Raw genomic sequence first — 22,206 nt, forward strand, 5'->3', positions numbered from 1 at the left:
CTGCCCCAAGCAGGTCGGCTACGACTCAACCGTGAGACGGGTAGTAGTTTTTAACAGTGAATCGTGGCCTTGAAATGTGGCACATAAATGCTTTGCATCTGACCGTCTCTTCTTTCCTCTTTTGCTAGTCTTTTGTCATTATTAAGCTCTTCCTCTTATTAATCTTTTTACTTGCTTATGTGCGTGCGTGCGTGCGTGTGCTAGACTGATTCCTATAGCCTGTTTCTGCCAATCGTAATGGCCTCGTCCGATTCAACCCTACCAGGGATACCAAGCAAATGGATGCAAGCAGCCCTGAGAGAAAAGGTAGAGAATAAGACAATCCATGAGATTGATCTTAGTTCAGCTTCGTCTATACAAGAGGAGCAGTACTTGATGCTTCGTGTCCTGTGGAAATCGCAACTGTATTACACGCTGAATCTAGCAAAGTTTGGTCTAGACGAATGGGCTAAGAAGGCAGCTAGCATGTTAGAAGAATACCTCTCATGGACAGACTACCTTGCAAGCTTCTCTAGTGACTTGAAGGAGGGAACATTTGCCCTTCCTCGGTTCTATCAAAAACAGGCCGCTCACATCCCAATGAATGCTACGTTTCGGCCCAATGTCACAGTCAGTCCGCCTCGCAGAAGCACTCGGCTGAAAGATCTAGCGACAGGCATCAAGAAGCTTTCATTCGATGCACCCAACGAGCCACCAGTTACGCCCAGAGCTCAGTCGCCCGTCGAGTTCAATGATACCCCAGCGGAGGGCAGTGCCACTAAGGAAACACCTCCCTGGGAACGGTCACATGGGCCCCAAGAGCTTCTAGACCTCAACTACCCAAAGACTAAAGATGAGCAAATCGTGAATACAGCTTTGATAGATTTTCTCAATGCGTTCGTTATCCATCGTAACTTCGGATCTTATTGGACGCTGCATCGGAAACCTTTCGTGGCCAGTTTCAGACATGGGTCCTTTGAAGCTCGCACGGACGGGTGTCTCGAAGGCGGAGATTCGGAAAGTTTGAAGACATATGCAATTGTGGAGGTAAAGCCAATGTTAAGGCGAAATCAATTAGCACGCATTGCAATGCAGGAGGCAGCCGAAATGGTTGCCTGGATCAAAGCTGAGCCTGACCCTACTGGCTTCGTAAGCAGCTGTGGCAGGTGGGTGAACTTCTCTATGTGATTCTTTGTGCCTTGCGCATACTGACAAGTTAGTCGTATTTTGGTCTCCCAAGATCGACATGAGATCTACCTCACCTTTGCCGAGTATGGTGAGAATTATGTCAGGTATTTAAACAACACACAGGGCAATGATGAAGCACCTGGCTTTCTAACAATGCACGGATTCGGGCCTTGGGATACTGGCAGAGTTGGGGATATGGAAGATCTAGGTCGGATCTTGCTCGCAATTGCTTTGAGGGCTGAGAGAGGCGATCTGGCACCTAAAGAGTGACCTCATTGCTCCTGCAAGTGGAATATGGTAAAATATTTTTTCCGGAGTACTGGAGTGAGAACGATATGTGCCCCTAGAATGTATATTTAATGTAATTCGGAAACGTATTACTATTTTACACATTCCTTGAAAGAGCTGTGCCGGCTTGAACAACGTAGTATAAGATCAATATGCCTTCGAGTAAGTCTCTCGTCGTTCTTCCTATGTATAGCCTTGTATGCTACAGAACAACAGTATGGAGCTGGGAAGGTGACTGGAAAGATCAATGGTATGTTGGAGTGGAACCCTAATGAAATGGTTGCGCAGTTCCAGCTAGTACGGAAGAACTGGGTACTTCAACCATTTTGCTCGATGCAAAGAGGGGGGGGGGGTGCTCTTATGCAACGGAAGCTTAAGCACATAAATCAACAACAGTTAAGTTTGCAGATCCGGCAGCGCATCCGATGAGACGTTTTTATATAGTTTGCATGGCATAGGCGCAGAAAATAGAAAAAGAAGATCTACAGTCTAAATTAGTCTATTCGAATGCTCTATCCCATATTAGCTCTTATACCAACTCCATTAAACATCCGAAAACCCCAGCGCATCCTCATGACTACCCATCCTAGGCACCGATCACTTTGAAGGAGCAGCATCCGCCTTCCAAGCCAACCACACGAAAGCGATCACCATTTTCACCCCCGCTGCCATCCACAACGCGGACTGCATCCCCCCACTGCTCCGACTCAACCATCCACCGACAATAGCTCCAACCAACAGCATCACCACACTGCCGATACGACGGTTCCGCTTCGGGTTGGTCGTTGGCACAGCCGCCAGTTTTGGGTCCGATGCGACGTCGAAATACACGCTGGTGAGAACCACTGTCGGGATCTCATTGTATCCCAGCGCCCGACTGGAAGTGATGGAGCCGGCGGACTGGAACGCCAAGAGTGCAATGGGGATCAGTTCCAGGAAGAGAGGCCCGCCTGTCAGGGAAGCATCGTCCGAGGTGTGTGGAATGAGATCACCTTCGATCAGGGCGACGGCAATGATGACCAGAAGGGACTGGAACACGAATGACAGAAAGAGCGTGCCGCGGCGGCGGGCTCCGGCGCGGCGGGTGACGTTCGCGAGGGTAAAGGCGCCGATGAAGAAGAATGCGATTGAACAGAGCGACTTCAACCAGCCCCAGGGCTTGCTGGTTGGTTGGCCTGAGGCTCCTAACCCGAGGAAAATGGTGTTTCCTGTTCATGATCAGTATCGGGAATGGTCTATTGTTTCGGAGGGGGTTGGGGCTGTCGGAACATACCCGTCTGCATCGCCAAGAAACAGGACCACGCATTGTAGGCGCTGCTATCACAGAGTCCGGTCGTGAAACAGAGCAGAAGGCAGATGAGGTCGGTATACTTGACATCCATGGATTGGGTCCACCATGTTGAGAAAGAGGGTTTCGCTGGTGGTTGGTGGGCTTCAAGGTCGGGCAGATCGCCCGAAGACGGATTTCCGCTCATTGGTTACAGTAGGGTCTGATGAGGATCAGATAAGGATTCAGGGGCTCAGGTGGTTAATAGAATCGTGTGCGCAGGGTGATTCTAACTTATAGCCCTAGAATGCTTGCAGCGAATTGACCAAGGAGGGTGAAATGGCAGATTTGAGCGCGCGGGCGCAAATTTTGCAGTTGGAGTCATTGGGGTCGGAGAGAGTCCGATGTCGCCATAGTTTATACTAGACTAGGGATGATCGTTGTCGTCCGGAGCAAATTTGACCCTCACTATTTCGGAAAGGTTGAAGTCTCCCGGTCACTACAAATGGCTGGTGCCTAATTTTCTGGGCATGGTTCGCGATTGCGACATTTGGCCCTAAGCAGAACCATTGGATTGTATTTCTTCTGCTGCAGAAAGAATTCCCCATTTTCATTTCACGAGTGGACCAGGCCCACGCCCCGCACGGATAGGGCTGACGACGAAGCAATCATCATGTACTTCGGATGTATCAAGTTTCCAGAGGGGGTTGAAGCCCTCAGCCTTATGTAAAGCTAAAGAATTATAGTTAACTACTTTCCGAGTCAGTTCCATCAGATGGGTAATATCTCCGAGTACAGCCCATCAATGGTAGCCATGCAGTTCAATACGGTATCGGATTCCTATTACCTATTTCAAGTTGCTGCATGACAGCGGCCCAGCCAATAGCGAAAAGTCTAAATGGGTTGACAGCGTAAGCGGAAGGTAAGTAATTTATTTTGGCAAATACCGATTTTCAACATCCTTTTCGCTATTACTAGTAGCTACTACTAGTAGTTGAATCGGCATATTGGATCAAATCTAAACCAGCAAGTCTCTACCCAGGTAGATTGATGATCGTCTACTATTGGTGGTACATTTTCCCGCTTCAGTATCACGTCACGTTTTCAACTGCCTCAATTGACGCTGATTACCACTCATCCGTACCTACCAATAGGGTCTTCCCGCTATTCTTGCATCATCCCGATGTTCTGGGTTTCACCACCATGACTGATTAGCCAATGAGTACAGCGCCCGGGCAGCTGCCCTAGACAGTAACAAGCTTCCATCCCGGCTACGTGATACCACATATGGTCTTGATCCAGATCAATGACCACTCGAGCTACTCCGATCGAGGCGGAGAACCCTCCCACGCGCATGGACGGTCCAGACTGAACCGTCCGTCGTTCTGACTGGATACCACTCAGGGAGCAAACTTCCTTTTGCGGACTCTCGAGCCATAAGTGGCTCGCGTTATAGTCAATGACCTTGTACACACAAAGCATGTCCACGAAGTGGTGATGAAAGCTGTCGTCATCACCAAATCATCAACGCCACCGAGTCTGGTATTAATAAACCCCCCGCTGCCGAGCCAATTCTGCTATTCCATATTGTCTATTCATGTCAAACTGAACTGAACTGAACTGTCAATCTCGATCAACATAAATTCTCACTAGTACGTGGGTGCCCAGACTTGACTCGAGGAAAGTATCAGGTAGTGACTTAGCAGGTCATCACTATGCCGATCTTGTCGAAAGCCCAGGAGACGTTACGCCAAGGTCGGGAGACCATACAACAAGCAATGGGCTCTGCTACCAGCTCTGATGAGCCGGACTTCTCAAAATGGAATACGGAGGAAATGCTGGAGACCAGTGTTGACGAACACGGACACCCGGTACCTGATCTCTCATACACTGATGGCGCCAAGTTGTCGAAAGGAATCCTCGGCAAAGACAAGGCGGATGCGTATGAAGCGGCGAATAACGACTTCCGTGAGTGCCACTAGGCCGCTCTTTGTATCATAGCATGCCGCTGTCCGACCCGGCGCACTCCTTCCTGTCTTTCCTTGATGGATTCTGTTGGATGAGGAGAAAAGGTCAAAATGTTATAATGAAATGTACGTATGTATGCATGAATGAACCAAATCTAGTGAGTTGCTGTGTCGGATCATTCGTTATCCGGCCGGCAACATTTCAGGGTCGAATGGAGAAACATGTGTAACTGTAGATGGGCCCCATTAACTTGTATATGATGAGTATGACATGCATTGGGTCGACTAGACTTCCTTGGCACGGTCGTTATCGTGGAGATTGCTATGGCAACCACGCCGCCCGCGGGCTGGCTTCTCCCTGCCTGAGGCCTATACCATTCCGGAAACGGCAAAACCCAAACGAGCGTCACTGGCCCGACCGCCATGTGAAGCCGGAGTCTATCTTCAGGTTCGATTGCAAACGCTTGCGTTTGTTATTAGACCTCTTCCTGATTCAGCGTTGTTTTGGAGATACCAGGGCCTCTTTGTTCGCCCCCCTTGCGCTCATTACTGCATGTTTCTCTCTTTCAGTTTCCATCGCAGGGACCCCTCTCCCGTGAACTAACTCTCGGCTGTTTACCCCCTGATTGAAAGGAGTGTCAATGTGCCTGTCAATCTTGGGTGGATACTGATCCCTTTATATTCAAGTCTCTAATTCAGCAAGAAGGGAAGGCACCACTTGCTCCCTGCGCCGGGTCACAGCGTCTTGTCTCTCTCCCTATTTGAATACCGTTTCGGATCGCCTTCCCGCCGGTAGTGGTGCCCTTGTCTGTATGTACCATCAATTAGTTAATCGCCAACGTGAGCTCAGCATTCAGTTTGTACAGTTATTGAGGGAACATAGTTTGGATATGTCCTTGGATCCACGGTTTTACCACCATGTTGGTCATGGCTATGGGCCTGGATCACAATCATCCGCCTCGTCGTCCTCCGACACTTCCGCCCTAACGAGCATCACCAACCCGTCAATCCGATCGACGACTGCTTCCGCAGCTGCACTACGGTCGAACGCTTCCAGTCCTTCTCTGCGCGCGAGGGAAGGCGGGACCATGCACATCACATATCAAGATGGCGTCACGAGTCCGTCTCCGGGTGGTAATGTCCGTGTCGTGGTTCGGGTGAGGAAGTTCCTGCCCAGAGGTATGTAGGGCGCGTGCACGCCGGTAGGCGTACAAGGATAACAGTTGACTAAAATTGGATGTTCTAGAAATTGAGCGCAATGCGGAGTGCTTGATTACCATGGACCCTCGGACGCAGACGACCAAACTACGGGCGCCCAAACTTGACGCAGAAGACGAGGGGAAGCCGAAGTCGCAAGCACGGGGGAAGGTCCTGGAGGATAAATCATTCATCTTCGACAACTCTTTCTGGTCTCACGATACAGATGACGATCATTATGCGCACCAAGAGGATGTGTACAACTGCCTTGGAGAAGAATTTCTCGATCACAATTTCGAAGGATACCACACCTGTATATTCGCCTATGGTCAGACAGGTTCCGGCAAGAGTTACACCATGATGGGCACTCCGGACCAGCCGGGCTTAATTCCACGGACCTGCGAGGATCTGTTTCAGCGCATCGAGAGTGTTCAGTCGCCCGATATCAGCTTCACGTCCGCGTTTCCTATTTCGAGGTTTACAACGAACATGTCCGCGACTTACTGGTGCCTCGGACCGATCCGCCCCATTACCTTCGGATCCGCGAGTCACCCTCTGAAGGTCCCTACGTGAAAGACTTGACTGAGGCAACGGTTAAAAACTTCGCTGAACTAATGAAATACATGCGCAAAGGCGATGTTTCCCGCACGGTAGCGAGCACCAAGATGAACGATACCTCGTCCCGCTCCCACGCAGTTTTCACAATCACCTTGAAACAAATCCACCATGACCTCTCAACCGACGAGACGACGGAACGCACAGCACGAATCCGCCTGGTTGACCTGGCAGGATCGGAGCGAGCGAAGTCTACGGAGGCAACCGGGCAGCGACTACGCGAAGGATCGAACATCAACAAATCGCTCACGACATTGGGTCGAGTTATTGCCGCCTTGGCAGATCCGAAGCCAGGCCGGTCCGGCAAGCGGAAAGGCAAGGACGTTGTTCCCTATCGCGACTCAATCCTCACCTGGTTACTCAAAGACAGTTTGGGGGGCAACTCGAAGACCGCCATGATTGCCTGTATTTCCCCGTCAGACTACGAAGAGACACTATCTACCCTCCGCTATGCAGACCAAGCGAAACGTATCCGTACTCGTGCTCGGGTTAACCAAGATCATTTATCTGCTGCTGAGCGCGATAAACAGATCGCAGAAATGGCGGAGACGATCCGTACGCTGCAGCTGAGTGTCAGTTTGGCGACGGCCAACCGTCGAGAAAGCGAGATTCAGAATGAGAAACTGGAGGAGTATCAGCAGAAGGTGGAGAAGCTGCAGCGATTAATGGAGGAGACGAAGATGGTCAGTGAATGCAAGATCAAGCAGCTGCAGACAGAAAATGAAGCACTTCGCAATCACCTGAAGTTGGCCCTCGATAGTTTGAGAAATCCGATCCCACCCGTGACCGTTGAGAAACGCAGAGGCGGTCTTTCGCCTGTGACTGAATACAATAAGGAAAACCGCCCCGGATCGCCAATTTCAGATGTGGAACCTGAGCCAGACCTGATCTGGGAAGATGAGGACACGATCCGGATTAAGGGTCGCGAACTTGAGGCGCATGACATGCAGGCTGATATGGAGGATCTGCTTATGGATATCAACCTGTTCAAGCGTAAGCTGGCCTCCGATCATGAGCGATTCCGAGCATCCCAGAAACAGGGAGATTGGAAACGACGGCGAGCGCTAGGAGAAGTTTGGACGAATAACCGATGAGGTTGGACGGCTTGGCCTGCAGGGTGGCTTTCTGATTGACGGGCGCTGCGGAATTTTGGGTGTTTGGGGGTTCCTAGGTTTCTGGTGGCAGAGTGCTTTTCGTACATGCTTTTCGTTTATGATATCTGGATGTCTTTTTTTCCTGTTGGGCGGATATTTTGGGATCTTTCTTTCGTTGTTTATTTTTTATGGTTTGTATTTTCTTTCTGGTATTCTTCCTTTAATTCCGCGATGAATGACGAGGTCTAGTGTATATCCGGATATGACGCATGATTGAATGATTGACTTGATATGGAATACATGTCCGATATTGGTTATGATTCAATAGAATCCGTGTGGAATATGAAACTATCTACCAAGGTAAAGAGGGACAGCAGATAGAAACTAGTACTAGGAGTCGTAGTACGGAGTACTTTAAAGGCTAAACCACTACACAGTACTATTAGTAGTAGTAGTGTAAACAGCGTGGACGAGACTAGCGCTGCATTAGTGCTAGTGTCGGCTTATGGCATCATGCCGAATTTGGTGAGTCAAAGTCACGATTTCATTTGAAAGTCCCAATCTCATTTAATCCCCACAACCCTCTATCGAAAAAAAAGTCGCCAATGCCCCTCCGCTCCGTCGTCATCGTCATTTAGCCCGCTTTTTTCCACCATGGCGAACCCCGTCAATCCTGCGCAGACTTCTCCTCCCTCCACTTCACCAAGCCCTGCACCTGCGACGCAACAATCAACCCCCGACATGTCCTCCCAGCAACCCCCCTCCCAACCTCCGAACGGCGCATCCAAACCCGCCAAGCCACCGAAACAGCCTAAGTCCAAAGATGCCCCTCCCGCCGCGGGCGGAGCTCCAGGGGAGGAAAAGCTCAGCCCAGCTGAACTGAAGAAAAAGGCGAAGGCCGAAAAGGCCGCCCGCAGAGCTAAAGAAAGGGCTGAGAGAGATGCCAGCGGAGGTGCAGGGGCCGGACCAGGGCCCAATGCCGCACCGGCTAAAAAGGGCTCAACCGGAGGAGGCGGCGCTGGAGGAAAGGAGGCTCCGGGACAGCCATACAAGAGTCAAAGACATCGACGCGGATCGGCTACACAGGCCATCGCTACGGAACAAAAAAAGAAGCAGGAGGATAAGAACGTCGCTGTCTTCGGTCATTTGTATGGACAGCCGAGGAGGACCACCATCGCCGGTGCCGGAAAGGAAGTACACCCTGCCGTGTTGGCGCTCGGTCTGCAGATGAGGGATTATGTCGTTTGCGGTAGCAGTGCTCGCTGTGTGGCGACCTTGCTTGCTTTCAAGCGGGTGCGTATTTTGGGCTCTTTTTTACTTGGTGGCGCGCTGTTTTATGCTGATCGTCGTGTTTTAGGTCATCGAGGCTTATACAACCCCCCTGGGAACCTCCCTTTCCCGTCACTTGACTACCCACCTCTCTCATCAGATTACCTATCTCTCTACATGCCGTCCTCTCTCCATCAGTCAGGGTAACGCTATCCGTGCGCTTAAACTGGCAATCTCCTCCATTGATCCTTCCGTCCCCGAGGCCAGCGCGAAGGCAACGCTGAGCGATTTTATTGACAACTTCATCCGTGAAAAGATTACCGTGGCCGACCAGGTCATTGCGACCAGCGCCGCAGAGAAGATCCAGGACGGCGATGTGATCGTCACTTTCGCCGGCAGTTCGATCGTGAAGCAGACGCTTCTCACCGCATACAAACAGGGCAAGAAGTTCCGCGTGTCCATCATCGACTCCCGTCCGTTGTTCGAAGGCAAGAGCCTGGCCCGCACGCTGGCCAATGCGGGGCTAGAAGTGCAGTATTCTCTTGTCAACGGTATCAGTCATGCTATCAAGGATGCTACAAAGGTGTTCCTCGGCGCACACGCCATGACCAGTAACGGACGACTCTACTCGCGTGTCGGTACAGCGCTGGTCGCCATGTCGGCCAAAGAGCGCGCCGGCGGCGTGGAGGTACCTGTCATTGTCTGCTGTGAGACCATCAAGTTTACGGATCGTGTCGCCCTTGACAGCATTGTCGTCAACGAAATTGCCGACGCAGACGAGCTCGTCCCCAGCCAGCCCTTGAAGCAGTTGACGGGTCTACCGGCCCCCGCTGACGAGGCCGATACGAAGAAAGGCGATACGAAGAAGGGTGGCAATAAGGCTGCCGCCAGTGCTCCCCCCGCAGAGTCAACACCCCTGCCCGAGGGCTCTTCTCCTCTTGCAAACTGGAAGGAAACGCCTAATCTACAGCTCTTGAACATCATGTACGACGTGACCCCAGCCGAGTACGTCGACATGGTAGTCACAGAGATGGGCAGTTTGCCGCCAAGCGCGGTTCCGGTCGTGCATCGCATGAGTACGAACTTGTGAATGATGGGTCCTGTGGTTCTTTGTTCCCTTTGATTCTCGTGAAATGAAAAATGTAGCTCAGGTTATCGGGATATCCATCGGTTTTTAATAGATTCGGGCTTTGCCAGAAGGTATGATTCAATATGTATGGTATGTGTAGACGACTTCCAGCCATTATACTACTATCATGGTGTCCTCCAAACCCGTAGTAACTACGGAGTAAAATAGTTTAAAATCCATGCCACTTGTGATAAGACCACAGTCACATGGAGATAAACCAAAGCGGTATAATACTGCCGTCAATTCCAGATGTTTACATCCATCATCTATACATTCACCTCATCGGCAGTGCATATCTCCCAAAGCAACCTTCTCAATTATCAATACCTCACTCATCCAAGCACACATAAACTCCAATCGCAAATCCAACATCAAACCCTTCAAAATGGTACCTTCCTTCCAATCCAATCTCCAACCCAACCCCCCTCACCCACACATTACTAACAAGAAGGGGAAATCAAAAGAGCAAAGACTCAACCCCAACCCACCTACACATGCACCATCCCCGTCTCGCCGACTACTTCGAAGACTTCACGCGCCCGCACACCTCTGCAACCCCCAGCACCACCACAACCTCCCACCTCTACAACAACCACACCGTAACCTACGGCTCCTCGTCCCCGACCCTCGTCCCCTCCTTCCTGCCCATCGAGGACATCTACGTCGCGCCGCAGTATCAGCCCCCCAACCCGGAGGACGAGGACGATGTTGTCCCAGACCAGCATGCCGCGTTTGGGATTAGTCGGGCGATGGAACGCCGCCGGGAGGCCGTTTGGAGGGATTTGGGACTCGAGCGCTTGGTGAATTCGGGGGGCAGTGGGAAGACTGGGGTTAGGGTTAAGGAGGGGGGAAGACGCATGGGCGGGAAGAGGGTTGTTTGTTTGCGGTGATTCTTCTCGTCTCTTTTCTTTTTTTTCTTTTTTTTCTTTTTTGTTCTTTCATTCTTTCTTTCTTTGCTTTTTAGGGAAAAGGGAGGAGGGGTTTGGTGGTTTAGGCTTGGATGGGTTCGGTTGATACCCCCTTTTGTTTCTTCTTTTGTTTTTTGTTCTTTATAAAAGGTAATGCTTCATTATCATTATTACACCTGACGCCCCGCGTTATACATGCTATGGTATATCTATTTAATCCAAGGTACTGTACTTCAGATGCGGATGACGTCCACCCGTGTCCGTTCGTAGAGTTTGTGGCTGATGTGCTTTTGTTCGCGTTCTTCTTCAGTGATTTCTCGTGGGTGGATGGCCATTTGCGCGTAGGTTCCTGCTGCTCGGCGTTTGGAGAGCGTGCCTGGGTTAATTACCAGACGCTGTCTACTACCTGTTGTACATTGTTAGTTTGTGTTGGGGAGATGGGTTGGGGATTGGGTACGCACTTTGACGAACGGGGGCAGCATGCTGGGGACGATTAGCACGTCTGGTCGGACGTTCCACCACTCGCCTAGCTTCATGTAGCTGACGTCCAGGGTGGCGCCCGTGGCTAGTCCGTTCTCGATCCCGGGCTTGGGGAGAGCGTCCCGCGATGACGGCGGGAAGACTGGGTAGAAGTGTCTTTGTTCGACGAGGTACTTGGACAACCGGGTGAGCAGGTTGCCTTCTTTAGGTTTGCCGTGCAGAGCCTCTTCTCTCCGCAGCTCGTAGAGGACGTCGTGCGAGCACAAGCCAATGACCGTTTCGTTGAGAGACAGGGTGACCGGGTTGGAAACCATGCGCACTTGCTTGGGCAAGCCAAGCTCCTTCTTCGGGAGCTGCTCCTGCGGCCAGGAGACGTGCTTGCTCACGGCGTCGCGGACGGAGGGAACCATCACGATCGTGATGTTGGGTACTGCCGCGACTAATCTCTGTAAGGGTGCCGTGATGCAGTGCCGGAATACGGTTGTCAGGGTGGCTGTGTCTGGGTCGTATCCGTTGGTTGCTGGGAGGTCGAAGTCTCCCGATGCTAGTAGTGGATGCTCGATATCTAAGAATGGACCCATGAGGACGAGTCCGTCTGCGTAGCTCTCGGCCGCTTTCTGGCATATCTCATTGAGCGGCTCGAAGTCTAAGTTGTCGTCCGCTGTGTACGGCCCCGAGGAGATCATTACATTCAATGGAGAAGAGCCAGCCTCCTCCAATCTTTCGTTGATACCTTCCATGGTGGGCACAGACGATGCAGCGGGCGGTAGGAGAGGTGTGGATAAGACTTCCTTGACCGAGAAGTAGTTCCCGGACGCATTGATGCCTCGTAGAGCAACAATCTGCCCCGGGAAGAAATTCACGGACGGTAGAGTGTCCACTTTCAGGGGTACACGCACTCCAGCTCCTGCCCGCCTCGAGGTTTCGAGTACAAGAGAGGCTGGGTTAAGCTTTCCTTCCATGCTATCTGACGCGATGCGTCCGACCGCAACAATCTCACTGGTGCTCTGGGTCGCTGCGCTGCCGAAGGGGAGGTCCTCTGTTTCGTATTCTTTCTGGAACAAGGCCATGAACTCGTCAATGCGGTCATCGAGGATCTCGGACGCTTCGGACAGTCGCATTGCCATTGGCTTGTATCCGAACTTCTTCAAATCTGTGTTCGCAGTTGGTCGTATCCGAGCCTCTGAAAAGGGAGCCATAGGGGTCTCTGGCATTGACAAGTGCGCGTTGAGGGTTTCAAGCGTCTGGCCGGGATTTTGGCGCCCCGAGAAAGGAACAGATCTGTGCCCGCAGTCAATCATATTGTTCCAGAAAGGTAAGATAGTCTTCTCCAAGCATACTGCACTCCATCTACTCTTGCAGAATCATTCGCGGGGTTTCGCAGGGTCTTAGAACCGATTGGCGAATCGACCTTTCCAACTTTAGATGCAGAGGGAGAAGCAAAGTCCGCTTTCCGCTTGGCTGAGTTCGGCGTTCGACCATGAGACGCAGTTGGGGTTAATCCGTCTAATCTATAGCTTTCATGTCAACAGTCCCCCCTCTAACTATAGCATATCTCTGCGACTTACATCCCAAAAACATCAGTTGCTGCTGCAGCGCGCGGGGTAGCGGTGGGTAATTGTCGGCCGGGCTTGCTTCGAGTCTCTCGCTCCAGCAATTCCTGAACGTCGCGCTTAAACAGCCTCACAGTCTCTAAATTCAACTTGGTCTCCTCGGAGCCCATCTTCAAGCAGAACGATTCCCATTTGTAAAATAACTCCTGCGGGGCAATAGAGTGGACTCGCAGAAGGGACTGAAGCTCTGCAAGGACGTCTTTGGGAAGCCCATCGGGAGAGGAAGCTGCGAAGAGCTCATTGAGCTCTCCAACAATATCCTCCATGGCGACACCGAGTCAGTTCCAACGGCGTTGCGTTCAATTGTAGGACCAAAGTGAAATCACCTCGATGCTGTAATCCGATATTGGAGAACGCGCGGAGAACGCGCGCGCCGCGTGCTGGGCACGGGGACGGGAAATTAATTAGAGGAATAAATGACCGCCTTCCCGATGCAGCGATGGGCTCAGGGACAAGTCCACGTAAGTACTCCGTCTATTATTATGTCGACCGATGATCCTGTGGGCCTGTCGATCAACACTGAGCCTACTCAGCGCTGAAACCTGCGCGGAAAAGAACAAATCTTCCAGGGGAGCTGCCATTGTCGCTAGTCTATATTATGCGAGCCATTGCCCCCTGAATTACAAACCTAGGATACATCCCATAGACTTGAACTTAATTGAATCACATACTATTCCTGGCAACCATGAGCGCAGCATCTGAACCCACTGCCCCAGCTGTGTCAGCCCACAGCGGTGAGGCGGTCGACTCACAGACAAGTGCGCCTTCTGCAGCTGTTGAAAATTCCAGTAGCACTGTCGAACAGACTCAGCCTGCAACCAATGGCAAGGATATTGAATCAGAGCTCCCATCCTCCGCCGCTGATGGGCTCATTCAGAAACCTTTCCCCCGCCCTCTCGACTCGTCCAAGCCGACTCCGCCTGCTGAGCTTATCCCCGACCAGCAGGAAAAATACAATTCTGTTCTCAAGGCCGTTTCCGCTTGGACAACAGTGCCGACAACGTCTGCGAAGAATGCCCCCACGGAACCCATCACTGACAATGAGCGCATGTTCTTGACCCGGGAATGCTTGCTTCGATACTTGCGGGCGACAAAATGGAACGTGTCCGAAGCCATAGCACGGCTGGAGCGTACACTGACGTGGCGTCGTGAGTACGGCGTGGAGAAGCTGACTGCGGATTTCATCTCAGTTGAGAATGAGACGGGAAAGCAGGTTCTCCTTGGATATGACATCCATGCGCGTCCTTGTCTCTACCTTCTGCCGTCGAATCAGAACACGGAAAAGAGCGACCGCCAGATTCAACATTTGGTTTTCATGCTGGAGCGGGTGATTGATATGATGGGCCCGGATCAGGAGACTTTGGCGCTGATTGTCAATTACAACGAAACGAAGTCAGGTCAGAATGCAAGCGTCGGCCAGGCTAAACAGACTCTAAACTTCCTCCAAAATCACTACCCGGAGAGAATGGGCCGAGCGTTGGTCATCAACAGTACGTGACGCTCGTGTCTTTGTCTTTTTCTTATACTGATTTCACTGTGTGCGTTAGTGCCCTTCATGATTATGGGATTCTTCAAGTTGATCACCCCATTCATTGATCCTTTGACCCGGCAGAAGCTCAAGTTCAATGAGGACCTGCGTCAGCATGTCCCTGCCGCCCAGCTGATGAAATCTATGGGAGGTGATGTCGAGTTTAGATACGACCATGCGACCTATTGGCCAACTATGAACCAGCTTGCTGACCACAGAAGGGCTGCGTACCGCGAGCGGTGGATCCAAGGTGGAAAGCGCATTGGCGAATACGAGAACTACTTGAAGACGGGGAGCAGTCCCAGTCTGGCGCAGCGAGAGGCCTCAAATGGCGCTCCAGCGGAGTAACCATCTGCGTATCGACAACACAATAATGGGAACCACTCTCAACATCCTGTCGTTGTGTCCTCTGTATTGGGCTTCAATTGCATGATTAATGTTTACTGCCCCTGCATCTCTTACATAATGTTCCTTAGCATATTGTTGCGTTCATCTTATACATAAACATCTAGACCGCATACGTTACACCATGCTTACTTTGTTACGTTCCTCCAGCATCCATGAACTGGTGAAAAGAACTTTCGGATCATTTTGTCTTGTTTTGTTTTGTTTTCATACACTGGCCCTTCACGCTGAACAATTCCTTTCATTCCGGTCAAACAGATCAATCTATTGGGAGGATTATTATTTTGGTCAAGAAGCAAAAGCGTATCTTGTATATAGACACACCACTTCTCTGAGGATGCCCAATGACTTGATATTAATAGATCATCATTCTGGCGAGACATGCATTCCCATACCGTTGAACCCCAGATCGGTGTCACGTGTGCGATGGCGGGGTATCTCTTGGTGACCTGCGTGTGTGATATCAGACGCTTGGTGGGGGATCAATAGATTCTGTCGTAAGATTAAAGCAGTCTCAACTGCCATGCTTGTCGATCCGAGATTGTCTCACCACCATTTTCCCCTCTCGTTTCAAACGACCGGTGTTGACCGTTATACGACTTCCCAGCAACGGAGTTGTCGATCTACAAACTTAAAAGGACGAAAAGCTAGCTAGTTCGTTTGATAGGGTACTACTAGTATATTTACTTCTATATATTTGTTTTGTTGGTTTTCTCCATCAACAATCGATATCTCCATCTATATTACGATTATTATGATCTCCTATATTGTTGGTCGTACTTAAACTCTCACTGGTGTTCCCAGCTCCCCACCCCACCAGTTTGGCTCTTACGACGTTGTTTGTTCTTTGTTTCCTGGTACATACATTGGATACCTGGAAGAAAAGACAGAGACACCTCGGATACTAAGCCTCTGAGTCGCCTATTGTACCCCACAAGGTAAACCGTGGCCCCTCCCAACTACATGCAGGTTCCCAGCCATACGTTGATCCCGGCGTCCTCTCACCGTTGACCGTGATGCCGATGGCGGACAAGAACCCCACGGGCAGAATCAGACTGCCGCCCAGACCCGCCACGACGACCGACGACACTACGGGTGCTGCTCCTCCTCCCGCTTCCCCCATTACTACGACGACTCCAATTACCACTTCCATCAGCACCACCAACAATCTCACCTCCATCCCTAGTCGTCACCCTGTGTCTGGTCACGAGGGAGGTTTTGTGCAGCCCTCCTCATACCTCCGCCCGCGCGGTCTTTCGCATCCAATGCCCCCAGCCCAGCCCGAAAGGGCGATCGATCGGGAAGAGCGACAGGGCCTAGTGAGTTTCAATTTTTCATAGAGTTTTGTTTTCTTGGTCGGGCCTCTTTTTATTCGCCCTAGTCATTTCATTGCCGGCTTGTTCTACCCTATTTCTCTCTTCCCCACTGGTTGGTATTGGACCAGCCTTGGGCTTGTGGCCCCCTCAGACCATCACGCTACTACCTCCGGCCACGAGCTGCAATTCCCTACCATTCATTTGCCTATGTTCTTCTTTCCAACCACGCTCAGCAAATCTAGTTGGGGACTTTGGCTAATAACTCTCCCTATCGATCATATCTGTGTGTAGCGTGCCATTCGCAACTTCCTCAAAGTCCGTAACAGTTACGATGTCCTTCCGCTCAGCTTTCGGCTTATCATCTTCGACACCTCTTTGTCAGTGAAAGAGAGTTTGAATATCTTAATCCAAAATGGCATGTACCTCCCTTGTCTGGTGAATAGCGCGGTGCGCCGTGTCCCCTGTCCGCACTTCTTGCGCGAAAGGGTACGACGTCGCAAACGGGCTATTCGATGTTCAGGAGGAAGATGTACTGACGAGGTCTTGCATTGTTTGATCAACAGGTATCGTGTCAGCTCCATTGTGGGACTCTAAAACCTCGACCTTCGCGGGTCTTCTTACCACCTCCGATTACATCAATGTCATTCAATACTATTTCCAGAACCCCGCAGCTCTGGGTGAGATCGATCAATTCCGACTGGACAGCCTCCGAGGTGCGTCCCTCGCCCCTTCCCGCAATGGAATATACTCTTAGGCCGGCACTGATAATAGGTCACAATCTAGAGGTAGAAAAGGCCTTAGGGGTTGCTCCGCCGGAGACCATTTCCATTGATCCGGAGAGGCCCCTCTATGAAGCCTGTCGGCGCATGCTTGATTCTCGGGCTCGAAGAATCCCGTTGGTTACTAACGATAGTCAAACGGACCGATCACATGTCCTGAGTGTCGTTACACAGTACCGTATCTTGAAGTTCGTCGCCGTCAATGTCAGTGACACACAGAAGCTGCGCAGACCCCTAGGAGAGATATTGCTAGGTAGCTATGACAATGTAGCAACAGCATCGATGGATACGCCTGTTATCGATGTAATCCATATTCTTGTGGAGAGGAGCATATCGAGTGTGCCCATTGTGAATTCGGAAGGTATGGGGTTTCCCAGTCTAACTTGTGTCCAATGGCTAAAAGTGCCACTTAATCCCAGGTGTTGTGTACAACGTCTTCGAATCAGTTGATGTTATAACATTGATCAAAGGTGGAGTGTACGATGACTTAAGTCTAACGGTTGGAGAGGCGTTGAAAAAGCGGTCCCCAGTATGTTCAGCTGTTGAAGCTTTCCTCCTATTTATGGGCTGACAGAGGATCTCTCCAGGATTTTCCTGGTATCTACACATGCTCGTTGAATGATGGTCTGGATACTATCTTTGACACAATTCGCAAGTCTCGTGTTCACCGCCTGGTCGTGGTGGACGAAAATTTCCGACTAAAAGGCGTTCTCACATTGAGTGATATTCTGCAATATATCCTTCTAGAAGGCGAAAACGATGAGTCGTCTTAATACAATCCAGACATCGCGCTCTCGGTGCCTGGTGCACAATTAAAACTTGCATGGGAATGGCGTTTGATTCTACTTTTTAAGGTTAGTGACATGGTCTACTGTTAAGGATTCGACGGAAACATGGTTACGTTCAAATCGCCCTTCTCGTGGGGCATGGATTCCTCTCGACTTGCAGTGCACGAGAAAACAAGGTATTGTATGATGGTTTAGATTTCTATTGGGTTGGCCCTCGCTTGTCGGGTTTACGTTCTGCCCACGAATTCAGCATTGGCGTTTGGATTGACCATAATAGATTTTTTCTTTCATGTATGGCTATTGTTGTGAAGATCCCTGTCTCTGTCCCTCAACCTATTCTCCATTGTCTTCGTGGGAGTGTGTATTGTATTTCTATAGTTCTGAGGACATTGTATGATGCAGCTGTAGCCGTATACTCTCGTACAGCAAGAGAGTTTAATTTTGGAATGGAGTGCCTTTCGCCGGCTGATATGTTGAACAGGGCCGTTGTGCGTATTCAGCATACTCAAGAGCAGAAAGAGCGACTCATACATTCGCCGGCGGAAGTTGCTGCTATAGCCTTTTTAACCATATTTCACGCTTCAGTGTCTTCGAACCTGACCTCGTGGTACATAGTCCTACTTTCATTTCACCAACGGGCGTAATCTACGATTTCACGTATTACACATTGCGTTTCGCTTCTGGTATTCTGGGGCAATAATGGGACTCTTCAGCCTCTTTTCCAGATCATCCGCAAGCGAAAGCAGTGCACGCACATGGACTCTTGCAGGCCATGCGAAATTAAGCGATGCTCGGCACCGTCTTTATACAGGGTTACCAAGTGATATGGGCCATGATGTGTCGGTTGGAACGGGATCATATTCCGCATGCGACGAGCAGTCCAGAGAAGGCCACCCTGATACACTCCGACATGACAGACCACAGGCGCAGCATGAGCAAACTCCTTTTCTGAAGGATATCTTACCCCACATAGGCACCAATGACACCAAAATAGCACCTTTGGACTCACCTGCCGATTCTCCACATTTAGTCAAAGGCTCTGGACGCTTCGTGACCCTCCTACGTTCCCGCAAGTCTCGACGCCAAAACTCTCGGCTTAGTGCTCCCAAACTGCACGACGATTGTGTTGCTGGGGGTTCGAATTGCTGCGATCATAAGTGTACCGTAAGTGATGACACCGCAGGCCATCGAAGCGCAGGTGGGCGGAGGCTATTCCAGGGCCAGAAGAACCTAATGGGGTCTTACGAGGCCAGAAATGCTAGCGACAGGACAACATACTCTCGCAAGTCTGACCTCACAAGCGTTACTGTGTCTCACCATCCATCAAAACACACCTTAGCGCCTATTGTTCTCTTCCACAGGGAAAGTGTGTGTCAGAACCCATTCGATGAGCTTGGAGAGCCTTGTCGTCGAGTATCAAGCTGTTACCCCTTCTTGGAGCCATCGGTGACCACTATCAGCTCCGCAACACAAGCTAGCTCGTATTGTGGTGACATGAATCCCGAGATCGCTCAGATGGCTGGAATGCTTGCAAAGAGTGGAAATCCCTTCGATCAAGAATCTTTTCGCGACCATGAAAACCTATCACTCGTCAGTTCGTCCCGAACCGCGTCGAGAGATAGTACTTGGTCGCTTCACATCGATCGACACACAGCCATTGTCGCCTTCAATAAGCTTGCCGCTCAATTACATCTAGATCCACTGGAGTTGGACGAATATTACCCTGATAAAGGACTTGACCCGGTTAGCCAAGGTAGATTTACCCTTGAAGTGCCCACTTGGTGTGATAAACCTCGTCTCATGAAGTAACAGTCAATAATCCCATAGCTAGAGACAGCAAGTGCCCACGACGCCGCGATAGGGTCCTTGGTCGGATTCGGGTAATGCGATCAACCCTTCATATGAAAGCTCAGCCCGTCGTGACCCATTCGCGAACGCTGCGTCGGATGAGAACATTTGCCAATTTCTCTTCTCGATCCTGCGATTTGTCTGCACTGAAAGGCAGGTCTTTGGAGAGTCTAGCTCGGCTAGGGGGACATAGCTTTCTAAGCCTTCCAGTGGAGTTTGCACCGGCTACCCTCAGGCTACCGACATGTTTCGTCGCAACTATTTCCTATCTAAAATGCTTCGGTAGGCATCTCCTATCCGTATACTACAGATCGTGATTTTGGGTTTACTTACCGAAGCAACGACCAGCATTGTCCACACCAGAAGTGTTCTGTACTGCGGGTGACTTGAAGATGGCCGCCCGGGTTTACGATTACTTTGCGAAACAGGTGCTGTCCGCTGAAAATGTGCGTGATAGGATTGAGGCAACGGTCCGGCGTGGCGAACTGCCCATCGATTTGATCGGAATTTTCGACCATAGTGCTTCCCGTGAATTCTCTTCGCAGGTTCTCAGTGTTGGCTGGGTGTTCAAGGCTCTACTCGCCGGACTGCCGGGCGGAATCCTGGGGTCGGCGCGCTTGTACCGTATACTCGTTAGCATTTGTTACGGGCGTATCGCGGAGAGCAATGAGCGCAATGGCGATTACGGCGGTGTTCTCTCTCCCCTAGGTCACACAAAGCTGCAAGCGATCGGTCTTGCTGTCCTGGCGCTCACCACGCCCATGCAGTTGAACCTCATCTGCGCCTTTTTCGGGCTCTGTGCGATGCTACGGTACGAGACGGAGCGCGCGGGTGAAGACTATGAATTCGGGGGCGACGCTGGCCGAAGTGGTCTCACCTTCGGGCTGTCGAGTGTGGAGCGTCTCGGTCATGTTCTTGGGCCACTCTTGACCCCAGACGGAGGAGACGGCGGGCAGAACACATTCCGGGCCATCGAGCGGGAGATTGAAAATCAGCGGGTGATGACGATGTTGATCAGCAGTTGGGGCAGCATCAATCAACAGTTGCGAGTCTGGCAGAATCAAGGATCGGTTGCGCGGCGGGGGTCGTTCTTCAGGTTATTCAGTTGGGAGCAGCCGTTGGCCGACGGTGAATGTCACGGCGGGTGACGAGTCCAGGCAAGAAAGAATCCTGCTTCAGTCACAAGCCTTCTGTTTTTTTTATTTCACTTTTTTTATTCTTTTCTTTTTTTCTTTTTCTTTTTCTTTTTCCTTTTTCCTTGTTTCCCCTCCTGTCTGTTATAGACTTTGGTGTAGTCCTACCTGTAGGCGAATCATAACCCCAAGCATGTATCTTTCTGGAAAGGACCTTGAGGGGGGCGTGTTAGTGATTGACGGTCATCGTCTGACGGTCGTCAAGGTTCGCCAATCGGATAATTATCAAATTGGGTTCTAGGCTCATGGGGGAAACGGCCGAGCATGGCCCATGCAGGATGCAGCATGGTTGGCATAATCTAGACCGTCCACACCAAACGACGATATCCGGTTTGTTTCCAATGTACGAGGCAAGCGGAAGGAGGGAACCGCACCGCCTGAAGCTTGTTATTGGTAGAAAACGTGGCTATAAGGCAAAGGTAGTTTATGACTGGTGGTGTGGCTGGCCGTTTCTTGGTCGGCAGATAACACAATCAATGAAATCTGAATAGAGCGGGGGTCCATTTCACGCGCAACCACAAGTAAGCTCTGTCGATCCGTCAACGTTGAATCGTCGGCTCTCTGGTCCGGCACAACGACGGGTTTCGTTTTTCCATCCTTCCTTCTGTATTTTCGTACTAAAGAGTACGAAGTACTTTCCCTCTGCATATCATCGCCATTCGATACAGAAGTACTGTCGAGGGTTTGCGATACGGAGAACCGAAAAATAAAGTTACAGATCCTACTTGCTTTTTTGAAACCTGTTTTCCTGGTTTTTCTTTTTCCTTTTCTTTTTCTTTTTTTTTTTTCTGTCTCTCTTTTCATTCCTATGTTTATTTTGGGTTCTTTTTTCTTCTCGATTCTTCTTAAATTTTCTCAACCCCAATTCAACTCGTCTTGGTCCTGGCAGACATGAGTCAGGTTATTGAATTACGGATCAATCGGATACGACGGTCTCTATGCCCCGTACCGTACATACATTCATACATACCACTAGTACATGCATCTCACTTGGCACCAAACCAACTCCACCTCCATCTGATCTACCCATCGACTGTACCCAGTACACAGAACAGTATCCTGTTTTTCTAACCGTCGAGCGGGTCCAAGAGAAGAGGATGGATTCTATAGCATGTATCAGCTATCAGCTATCTGCTATCTGCTATCTGCTATCGACCTGGTCTATCAGAGATGCATGCGGGAGACTCCACTCAGGGAAGAGGAGTCCACCAACCAGATGATGTGCCGGTCTCCTCTTTCCAAGACAAAGAAAAGAGCATCTGCGCTGTGGAACCCAGAGGTTTCACTCTTGGCGGGGAGGTGACGTTTGCACTGGGCTCCAGGGTACAAGATTATGTGATCGCGCTGATCGGACC

General features: G+C 50.7%; 9 protein-coding genes across 9 annotated transcripts; 7 read left to right on the forward strand and 2 right to left on the reverse strand.

Annotated features, from left to right (window-relative positions):
* Positions 1-237: 237 nt before the first annotated feature.
* Positions 238-1,437, forward strand: ABOM_011311 (uncharacterized protein; the record flags this gene model as incomplete). The annotated part of the gene is made up of 2 exons (XM_022538439.1): positions 238-1,145; positions 1,200-1,437. The coding sequence occupies 2 exons, from the start codon at positions 238-240 to the stop codon at positions 1,435-1,437; spliced, it is 1,146 nt and encodes a 381-aa protein (XP_022383632.1).
* A 615-nt stretch (positions 1,438-2,052) lies between these two features.
* Positions 2,053-2,930, reverse strand: ABOM_011312 (YoaK family protein; the record flags this gene model as incomplete). The annotated part of the gene is made up of 2 exons (XM_022538440.1): positions 2,053-2,663; positions 2,729-2,930. 2 exons carry the CDS (start codon positions 2,928-2,930, stop codon positions 2,053-2,055), a joined length of 813 nt encoding a protein of 270 aa, XP_022383634.1.
* Positions 2,931-5,378: 2,448 nt separating this feature from the next.
* On the forward strand, positions 5,379-7,595 carry ABOM_011313 (kinesin-3 family protein uncB; the record flags this gene model as incomplete). Its single annotated transcript, XM_022538441.1, has 3 exons — positions 5,379-5,868; positions 5,936-6,214; positions 6,322-7,595. Coding segments are annotated over 3 exons (2,043 nt in total), but the record flags the coding sequence as incomplete, so codon positions are not given.
* A 654-nt stretch (positions 7,596-8,249) lies between these two features.
* On the forward strand, positions 8,250-9,954 carry ABOM_011314 (translation initiation factor eIF2B subunit delta; the record flags this gene model as incomplete). Its single annotated transcript, XM_022538442.1, has 2 exons — positions 8,250-8,888; positions 8,953-9,954. 2 exons carry the CDS (start codon positions 8,250-8,252, stop codon positions 9,952-9,954), a joined length of 1,641 nt encoding a protein of 546 aa, XP_022383626.1.
* A 533-nt stretch (positions 9,955-10,487) lies between these two features.
* Positions 10,488-10,883, forward strand: ABOM_011315 (Apc13 domain protein; the record flags this gene model as incomplete). The annotated part of the gene is made up of 1 exon (XM_022538443.1): positions 10,488-10,883. One exon carries the CDS (start codon positions 10,488-10,490, stop codon positions 10,881-10,883), a length of 396 nt encoding a protein of 131 aa, XP_022383625.1.
* A 251-nt stretch (positions 10,884-11,134) lies between these two features.
* On the reverse strand, positions 11,135-13,260 carry ABOM_011316 (DNA-directed DNA polymerase alpha subunit POL12; the record flags this gene model as incomplete). Its single annotated transcript, XM_022538444.1, has 4 exons — positions 11,135-11,307; positions 11,359-12,662; positions 12,722-12,892; positions 12,950-13,260. The coding sequence occupies 4 exons, from the start codon at positions 13,258-13,260 to the stop codon at positions 11,135-11,137; spliced, it is 1,959 nt and encodes a 652-aa protein (XP_022383631.1).
* Positions 13,261-13,679: 419 nt separating this feature from the next.
* ABOM_011317 (CRAL/TRIO domain protein) lies at positions 13,680-14,870 on the forward strand (the record flags this gene model as incomplete). Its single annotated transcript, XM_022538445.1, has 2 exons — positions 13,680-14,484; positions 14,542-14,870. The coding sequence occupies 2 exons, from the start codon at positions 13,680-13,682 to the stop codon at positions 14,868-14,870; spliced, it is 1,134 nt and encodes a 377-aa protein (XP_022383630.1).
* Positions 14,871-15,943: 1,073 nt separating this feature from the next.
* Positions 15,944-17,795, forward strand: snf4 (AMP-activated serine/threonine-protein kinase regulatory subunit SNF4; the record flags this gene model as incomplete). The annotated part of the gene is made up of 6 exons (XM_022538446.1): positions 15,944-16,246; positions 16,535-16,706; positions 16,807-16,956; positions 17,027-17,383; positions 17,442-17,551; positions 17,610-17,795. 6 exons carry the CDS (start codon positions 15,944-15,946, stop codon positions 17,793-17,795), a joined length of 1,278 nt encoding a protein of 425 aa, XP_022383628.1.
* A 714-nt stretch (positions 17,796-18,509) lies between these two features.
* ABOM_011319 (uncharacterized protein) lies at positions 18,510-20,806 on the forward strand (the record flags this gene model as incomplete). The annotated part of the gene is made up of 3 exons (XM_022538447.1): positions 18,510-19,563; positions 19,623-19,940; positions 20,007-20,806. 3 exons carry the CDS (start codon positions 18,510-18,512, stop codon positions 20,804-20,806), a joined length of 2,172 nt encoding a protein of 723 aa, XP_022383627.1.
* Positions 20,807-22,206: the final 1,400 nt, after the last annotated feature.

Source organism: Aspergillus bombycis (genome assembly GCF_001792695.1).
Source record: "Aspergillus bombycis strain NRRL26010 chromosome Unknown contig00170, whole genome shotgun sequence".
In the NCBI taxonomy this organism is placed as follows: Eukaryota; Fungi; Ascomycota; class Eurotiomycetes; order Eurotiales; family Aspergillaceae; genus Aspergillus; species Aspergillus bombycis.